Genomic DNA, 8,968 nt, shown 5'->3' with positions numbered 1-8,968 from the left:
GTAAAGTAATACTCCGGTTATTTTACTTAACTAATCTCAATAAAATAACTTTCACTGCTTTGTCGTGTTTGGGTGTGAAGAACATCAAGGTATTTTGTACAGAGTAGATTATTTTACAATGTTTTATTATAAAATGGTTTTACAAAAGACTTAATCCACTTGCAGTAAATAAAAGGAAAGCATAGAATATATTTTGGATAAGATAATATTGGAATCTTTAAAATGTTGCCACGATGCGAATTGACATAAAATGATCATTTATAGGTCTTTTCTCACGATATATCATCTATAATCATTAAAAAAATCTTGTAATATAATTAGCTAAATCATGTGTTAAAAACTTAAAATGAGAAAATAGCTAGACACAAAAGAAGACAAACGCTCTCAAATACCTTGACTATCTGAGATAAAGCTCAGAACTCTTCGATCTTAAAAAATTGAAGCTCGAGAACAACTTGGAACGCTCGAAGCGAGATCGATTTGTTATTATATGTATTGATTTTCATTTTTTCACTCTTTAATTTTTCTTATAAATAGAAATTAATACGGAGTAGAATATAATTTAATATAATTATAAATATTAAGATAACATACCATTTAAAATAATTACAATTAAAAAAATATCAAAATTACACCAAAAGATTGACCCCAAAAAAACTTTTAATTCGAGTCATTCTAATCTTAAACTCAACTTGAACGAGTTTAAGCTAAACTTTCTCCACAAACTAGCTCAAATCGTGTACAACTCAACCATGATAAACAACAAACCGGTCTTTCATTATTCATGAATTACGTAACATAAAATAAAAATAGCGAGACAATCCTAATCTTAATCCTAATCTTAATCCTGATCCTAATCTAATCTCATCAATTTAAGTACAAGTAAACAACTTAATAGGAAGTAAATTAGTAGTAATACGTGTAATTGTTGGTAGACATAGAGACACAGTCAGACACCTGACCAATTCTTGTTACTATACTAGAAATAAAAGACTTTCAAGTTTCAACAAACAGATTCCTCCGAATTTCTGTAACCTTTTTCTTCTCTCTCTCTCTCTGTAAAATCCTATAACATCATCAACAACCACTTCATTACACACCATCACACCCTTTTTATCGTCTACTTCTCTTTCTTTCTTTCTTTCTTTCTTTCTTTCTTTCTTTCTTCATCTTTATCTATTTCACCTTTTTTATTTTATTTTATTTATTCTTTTAATTTAATCGCACTTTTTATTTTCATTCATTAATTCAGTTCAATTCGACTTTTTGTTTCAATTATTCACGATCGTTGATTCGTTTTTAATTCAGGTACATTTCGATTTTGTTTTAATAATTTGTGTTAAAATTTGTTGTTTTTTTAGTTGTTTGTTTGATGATTAATTGTTGATTTGATCGTTGATTTTCAGGAGAATTTGTGAAAAAAACTTGAGTTTTTTTTGTGATTTTGTGTGAGTGAAGAAGAAGAAGTGTTTGGTGATGGCGATCATGGCTGTGGCTGAAAACGGCGTCGCTTCGACTGAACAACACTTCGAAACAACTGATCTTGATCGATCTAACGGAAACGGACACGGAATTGGAAACGGAAACGGAAACGGAAACATCAATGGCGAGAAAATTGTGGTGAAGGATCAAAACTTGAGCTTGAAGACACTCAATAACAATGGCGTTAATGGCGACGTTGTTGTGGAGGAGAAGAGTGACGGAATTGATGTGATTAAGGAGAAAATTAATAATAATGATAATCATGTTTTGACTGAAAATGGAGTAATTAACAATGTTAAGAAAGCTGATAGTTTTGATGATGATGATGATGTTGATGTTGAGAAGGTTCGTGGCGAAACGATGGAGAAGGATGGAGGTGAGGGGTTTAAGGAGGAGATTAGGGATTTAGAGGAGAAATTATCGAAATTAAACCCTATGGCGAAGGAGTTTTTACCGCCTTCATTGTCGAATAATGGAAGTATGAATGGGTTTGGTTATGTTAATAATTATGTAATTCAGCCTAATGTTAATGTTGCTGGCAATGTGAATGGATACACTGGAAGAAGGGTAATTAATTATGATTTGATTGATTGATTGATTGAATTGTTAATTTGTTTTGGTTCGTGTTTTATGTGATCTGAATTGTGTATAGGATGGTTTGATTGGGCAGAAGAAGAACGGTTATGGTAATGGTAAAAGGAGGATGAATAGCAGGACTAGTATGGCTCAAAGGGAGGAGATAATTCGACGAACTGTTTATGTTTCTGATATTGATCAGCAGGTAATCAACAGTTACGCTGAATTTTGATTGTTGCATATATGTGGAATTTGTCGAATTTGAGGTGTGGATATGTAGTTATATGTTTGTGAAATGGTGAATTTAGGTTACTGAAGAGCAGCTTGCGTCTCTATTTATCAACTGTGGACAGGTAAATGGAAACCGAGTTTATATTTGTGTTATTAGGGTGGATAAGTCTGTGCGCGTTTCTGAGTTTGTATCATTGAGTGTGGTGATGTAGGTTGTTGATTGCCGTGTTTGTGGTGATCCAAACTCTGTACTTCGCTTTGCATTCGTGGAGTTTACTAATGAAGGTACTGAATTTGGCTATCAAGGTTCCGTTACTCTGGTTTTGATTTGTAGGAGAAGGTGTTTTTGTTTTAGAGTCATGCTAATGGTTTGTTTGGCATTTGGTTATTGGTTTTCGGCAGAGGCTGCTAAGAATGCTTTAATTCTGTCGGGTACCATGCTCGGGTTTTACCCGGTTAGAGTGCTACCTTCAAAGACTGCCATTGCTCCTGTTAATCCCACTTTCTTGCCCAGGGTGAGTTGGGTTCAACACTCATTCTCTGTTTTTGTGCTAGTTTCAGCTTTGCTCTAAATTCTGATTAAACCCTAGTTATATTAATCTAACAAATGATGCTACTTTCTGCAGTCTGAAGACGAGAGGGAAATGTGTGCAAGAACTGTTTATTGTACCAACATAGATAAAAAGGTATCACATTGCCATTCATTTATTACCTATGTGTATGCTGATCCATTTGTTCGGTCTGTGGACTTGTTCTTTTTGGCGTCTCTAACGGTATATTAATGCAGATTACTCAAGCAGACCTGAAATTGTTCTTTGAAACATTTTGCGGAGAGGTGTGTAATCTTCCCACAATCTAATATTTATCTCTAGTCAACTTTTTAAACACAGCTTTTAAAAGAGTACGGCTTTCCAGGTTTACCGCTTGAGGATGCTTGGGGATTATCATCATTCAACGCGTATTGCTTTTGTTGAGTTTGTTATGGTAATCTTTAATCTTTATTTTTAATTTCTTGAATTCTTTCTGATTGTGAGTGTGGGACTTCCCCCTTTGTTTGGATAGGGGAATTTGGAGGGAAATGAAGGGAAGGGATTTGGGGGAGACAATATCGTTTCTTTGTTTAGCAAATTGGAGGTGAAAGGATTCAGACGGGACGGAGGATGTTCCTCCGCTTCCCTTATACAAGGCAAATTATAATCCCTTTTACAAAGAAGAGATTTGGAGGGAGAAGTCCCTCTTTCCATTCCCCCTTCCTTTCCCTCCTTTTCGCCCTTCCCTAAACACAGCCCTCAATTCAACTAGTCAGTGTAACTGGTAGTCATATTCCATTGAATATATTTATGATGCGTACTGCAGTTCTTGTGCTTAGTCATCTAGTCCCTGGTTGATTTTAGTGGTTCCCCGATTACTCTGCATGTCATGTTTCCACTATGGCCTTCTAAGTCCTTTTTCTTAGCATACCTCCAACTGTGGAAACTTACTGTTCTCTTGGTGGAATAGGGGTCTACTCTTATCTTTTTATGCATTACATATAAATTTAATGCTTATTCATCTTTAGGTTGTTATGGTCGTATATCTTCTTTGCCCATATTGGTGCTTAAACCTTGTGATGGTATAACACATTCTATCTCGTATTATCTTATTTTATCAATTATTCGTGGTGATGACATCCTGGTCATCTGTGTGAATAACTCACGATGGCAGTGGGTTGGGTCATTTTCAAGTTGGATTAGTAATGAATGGGGTTGTCCCTCAATCCAATCTCTCTGTTTGTTTATTCTCTCTGTTGAAATTTGTGACCCAACCTTATCTATTGTTGAATGGTTAAGACTGTTCAGGTTGACAAATTTAACTTAACAATCAAATTTCACAAGTCTGACAAGACGTCAACGCCACATTGGTTTCGTTGGATTAGTTATAATTTGTTCCTAGAAAGTGGCATCAAATAGCTCTAAAGGCCGCAACAGTGCCCCATTACATCGAGCATAATTGGCCCACTCATGAGTGACCTGCTTAATTAAGTGTGTCAGGTCAGGCCAATTTCTGGTTGATGTTTTGACCCGCATTCCAGTTATTAATTGGGTAGGGTATACCCAACTCATATTCTTAAATGTGTCAAATTCCTAAAGCACTACTTATTACGGGTTAGGCTCAGGTCTGGTTTTTGAGGCTGGTCAACATTTGTCAGCTATAAGAATAACTTGAAATGTTACAGGCTTCCGCCTATGTTTGCAGATTAGTCTTTGTAGGCGTCTAGCCTGCACTAGGATTGAGTAGTTTGTTGCATCTCCGGTTCTCAATCCAGTCAAAATCCCTTTCTATTGTAAAATCAGTTGGATGGATAGGGGATGACGTAAAATTTTGAAGTGAGCTGCTTGCTTAGTCATGTCATTTCTATTATATCTATCGGATTTTATTAACAGAAATCACAAACCAGATTTTTATTTCTGTGATATGTCGGACTGGTGGAGGAAGGGATTGATGAGACATTTGATCATTAGAAGCTTCTATCAGTACCGAAGTCCCTGGGACTTCAGTTTTTTTCCACCTTGCCTTGGCTGAAAGTTAAAACATACGAGGCAATCTCACTTCATGCAGAAATCCTTCATGCTGATATCCTTCTTTGTTGGTCTTTGGTTGTCCTCTATGGTCCTCCTTATAAACTTGGATTTGAGCTGCTCTAATGGCATTTAGATGTCTCCCGTCGAACTTCGTGTTGCTAAGTTTAACACACTTTAGTGGATAAAGGCTTGATTTGATTGAATTGTTAATATAAGTATATACATGCTGATTGCTAGAACGCCATCTCGTTCTGTCGTTCAAACTTCTAAGGGTTAACTGAGAATTAAATGGTATGCTGACCATAGAACTACTTCCTTAGATGATTTTTGGGGTTGGATTTTGAATAGTTACATAAGAAGCTTTAACTGGTAGCAAAACTGATTAGTAATTGAAGCAATTGCATATTGCTCATTTCTCCCGTCTGAAGATTCTTTAATTTTTGTAAAGAAGTGAAGGATTTCCTGGTTATTTGAGAGTAGTCTCCCACTCTCCCTTATCCTGTTGCAGTTTTTTCAGTCTATCGGTCTGCTTAGAATATGCATGCTGATTGCTGACCATAGAACTGTGCCAAAGACTCGCTACTCTTTGGTTTTGGACTATGACAGAAGAAAGCAAAATGACTCACTAAACTATAAGTCCTTGTATGCAATTCACGAAAAATTCTTTGTTATGGGTAATCTACAGAAATAGCCTTTTGTGTCATGAAAGGTGTAAGGTTATGTACGTTCAATCCCGTTACCCTGCCATTTATGGGAGCCCTTGAGGCACTGGAGTAATGCTGTAATTGAAGATGGTTATGTAATTATATTATCACTGTTTTTTCTATATACTAACCTCTGTTTTGAATGGTATATATTCTGTCAGGCTGAAAGTGCAATTTCTGCCCTTAATTGTAGTGGTGCGGTTCTGGGAACCCTGCCTATCAGGTCAGTTACTTGGCGACAATGAGTCATTTTTTTTGTAATACCCAATTCCTAGTTTATCGTCTTCACTTTGCTTTAGTGGTTAAATGATTGCAACTTTGACAATTATTTTCTCTAAAAATATTTAGAGGCAGACTGTAAAACATCAAAACAGACTATTGAACTATTATATGATCAGAGAAAATATCGATCTTTTGATGACGGAAGTCAATGGGGACTATAAAAATAGATAGGTAGAGAGTAATAGTTTTCTAACACGTGATTATAATCGTACGACTTTTTGCACAGGGTGAGCCCGTCAAAGACACCTGTTCGCCCTCGTGCTACTCCACGCTCACCATCGCAGTGAGCAACCACCACCGACATTCGAGTGGCTGCTGAACGCTGATTATCTACATATTTATATATATATAGAGGGACACAGAATAGTATGAAGGTACTTGTGGCGTCTTTAATGTTAAATCGTTTCGTTATCTTGGGCCCAGTATCCTGTATGACTTATAGCAAGTATGTTTAAGCCCTTCCGCTTAGGAAGGAGGTTCTGTTCAATTGAACATAGAGGAGCTTGGAGGCAAATCTTCGAGTTAACTGTAGTACGAGTTAATTTCTGTTGCACACTATGTTCAACTTTAAACCTTTGAGGATGTTTTCTTGACATTATTTATGCCCACAGATGAGATACTGTCGGGTTTTTCCTGTGTTCATTATTTTTTCTTCTGTGATTGAATTTCTTAGAATAGACTTGAGCTTTAAACTGTGACCAAGTCCCTCTCACCCTTCTATGGGGCGGAACCTAAGAGATAAGCATCTCTCTGTTTATCTGCACAAAATCTCTTTTAAGACCGTCTCACCTTGCGATAGCACTCACGGGCTATTCAAATATGTGCATACATAGCATTTATTTGTGTGCTCTTACCATGAGACGGTTTTATAGGAGACCTACTGGTTTATCTGTGCTGTTTTTTTGGATCTACAAGGTGGATTTAGGGGTCATCGGTTTGTCGACCACAATGAAAACTACACCAGTTGCCGTTATAATGATTGGCTATAGGTAATATGACCATTATATTGACGATTTCATTTAGTTTTGAGATTTGTACCCTACTTTCCTACTCATCGGAAAGGGCGGTAACAAAACTCGACAGGAATATGGAATGCACGGCCTATTAATATAGTGTAACACGATAGTTCAGAGTGACTCGACATTCATATAAGAACGGAAAGAAAAGAGTTAGATTTCTCTAACAGGAACATGGATGTATTTCATGTGCTCAGCTTTGGTGATTTTAGGCATAGAAATGTAGAGAATGCCGTTCTTAAGCACGGCCCTCGTCTCGTCCTTGGCGCAATTGAAAGGCAGCTGAAGAGTGCAATCAAATTGGTTGTGAATCTTTCTTCCAAAGACATCAATTCCTTCTGTACTCTTTATCATCAGTAAATTGTTCACCACGTCCACGTCGATTCCCGATGCTGTCAGGCCCGGCATGTCGAATGACATCCTGATCTCATCTTCATCCTCGATAGTGTTCCAGGGAGTCCTCACTGCGACAAAACAATCAACATTGCAGATTTTAACATATACTCAACTACCAAGTCATAGAACTATAATATTCGTGTTCAGGTTTGAAGCTATCAGTATCAAAACTGCCATTGTGAGTAGGGGTGAGCAAAACCGTGTACCCGATACGGTTTTCAAAACCGTATCGTGTATACGGTTTAAAAAATCGCAAAAATCACTATTCGGATCCGATACGGTTTAGCAGGAATATACGGTTTTCGGGTACCCGGAAAAACCGTGTATACGGAATCCGTATATACGGATACGGTTTGGTGACAAATGCCCAATTAAACATTGTAATTATTCAAGAGCTAATAATTACCTCTAATATGACCACTTCTTATAAAGGGCTGATTTTTGTTTATTGAGATAAGTTAGTAAAAAAGTCATAAAAAACATTATAAGAGTGGAGTTGAAAGAGGAACTTTGCATTTTTTTAATTTTTTTTATACAAAAACTTCAAACCGTGTCATAAACCGTATATACGGTTTCGTTTTTGCCCGACCCGGATACGGTACGGTTTTTATAAAACCGTATCGTATATACGAATTTTCGTATCGTATATACGGAAATCCGTATAACTCAAACCGTATACCGTATCGTATCCGTATTATAAAACCGTATCGTATATTTTTGCTCACCCTAATTGTGACTCCCTTTACGCTAAAAAATAAACGAAAAATGGAATTATAAAAAATGTAAAGATGGAAGGTTAAACATACTATAAGGAGAGGTATCAATCATAGCAACAGTTTTGTTGCGGTGTAATTGAAGTAGAGGATCAACATAGGCAAGGTCCTTCCGCATAAGAGGATCAATAGGGCTCAATCCACCTTCATCCGCCTGAGCTCTTACCACCAATGACGACACCTTAGAAGACGGTGTCGTCTTCAATGGTGTTGCGCTTCGGTGTACGATGCATTGTGGGGCTAGCCTCATTTGTGCTGGGTTTGATGCGGCCTTGTTTGATAAAAGAGGTAATGCTGAGCAGGTGAGTACATTGCTTGCCATTTTTAACAAGTTACAAAATGTAAACAAATTTAAGAAACAATTAATAAGCAAATGGAGGAAGGTGCTACAAATTTTTAATGAGGTATATAGGTTCTTTAAAATTGTAGTTCATTTATAGAGGAATTATTGTCCTTAATATTTGTGGTTAGTTGACAGAGAAGCCTCTATACATTGCTTTGTATATTGGTAAAGGCTCACTTGTCTTGTGGGTTTTCTAGATACCCAAACTCACACATTATACACTTTACATTTGATTCTCAATGTTTTTTTTTGAAACAATTTGATTCTCAATGTTATTCCGTAGAGTACATTGTAAGAACTATAATATATGTGATTTTTTTTAATAAAGTGAGATTAGATTCTTCGTCTAACTGGGATTGTTTGGTTCGTTCTAGAAACTGTATTCGAGCGAATCCTTTATTATTTACTACTGTAAAAGAATAGGTGAAACTCTCATTTTTTTCGCCTAAACCATATTTCCTAATATAAAGCGTAGTATTTTTATCATATAATATAGGTATGGTAGGTGATTGATTAATGGCACAATCTTTTAATAAATTTAATATTTAACATTCTATATTATTTCACATTCTACATAAATTTATCTTCATTATTATATGATATA

The 8,968-nt window shown here is 36.2% G+C and overlaps 2 protein-coding genes across 3 annotated transcripts; one reads left to right on the top strand and one right to left on the bottom strand.

Annotated features, from left to right (window-relative positions):
• Positions 1-959: 959 nt before the first annotated feature.
• On the top strand, positions 960-6,478 carry LOC141618597 (polyadenylate-binding protein-interacting protein 12-like). 2 transcript variants are annotated; one of them, XM_074435698.1, is made up of 11 exons: positions 960-1,308; positions 1,407-2,049; positions 2,153-2,263; positions 2,367-2,411; positions 2,502-2,574; positions 2,692-2,804; positions 2,916-2,975; positions 3,077-3,124; positions 3,205-3,273; positions 5,716-5,777; positions 6,063-6,478. In XM_074435698.1, the coding sequence occupies exons 2-11, from the start codon at positions 1,477-1,479 to the stop codon at positions 6,121-6,123; spliced, it is 1,215 nt and encodes a 404-aa protein (XP_074291799.1). In that variant the 5' UTR covers positions 960-1,308; positions 1,407-1,476; the 3' UTR covers positions 6,124-6,478. The 2 variants fall into 2 exon arrangements, with proteins under 2 accessions (XP_074291799.1, XP_074291798.1); XM_074435697.1 differs by having other exon boundaries at positions 1,006-1,308; positions 2,135-2,263.
• Positions 6,479-6,814: 336 nt separating this feature from the next.
• LOC141618598 (small heat shock protein, chloroplastic-like) lies at positions 6,815-8,438 on the bottom strand. The gene is made up of 2 exons (XM_074435699.1): positions 8,055-8,438; positions 6,815-7,316 (listed from the first exon to the last, which is right to left on the bottom strand). The coding sequence occupies exons 1-2, from the start codon at positions 8,341-8,343 to the stop codon at positions 7,006-7,008; spliced, it is 600 nt and encodes a 199-aa protein (XP_074291800.1). The 5' UTR covers positions 8,344-8,438; the 3' UTR covers positions 6,815-7,005.
• Between the last annotated feature and the right edge of the window lie 530 nt (positions 8,439-8,968).

This window comes from Silene latifolia, chromosome X (genome assembly GCF_048544455.1).
Source record: "Silene latifolia isolate original U9 population chromosome X, ASM4854445v1, whole genome shotgun sequence".
In the NCBI taxonomy this organism is placed as follows: Eukaryota; Viridiplantae; Streptophyta; class Magnoliopsida; order Caryophyllales; family Caryophyllaceae; genus Silene; species Silene latifolia.
This window is presented reverse-complemented; position numbering and strand designations above follow the sequence as displayed.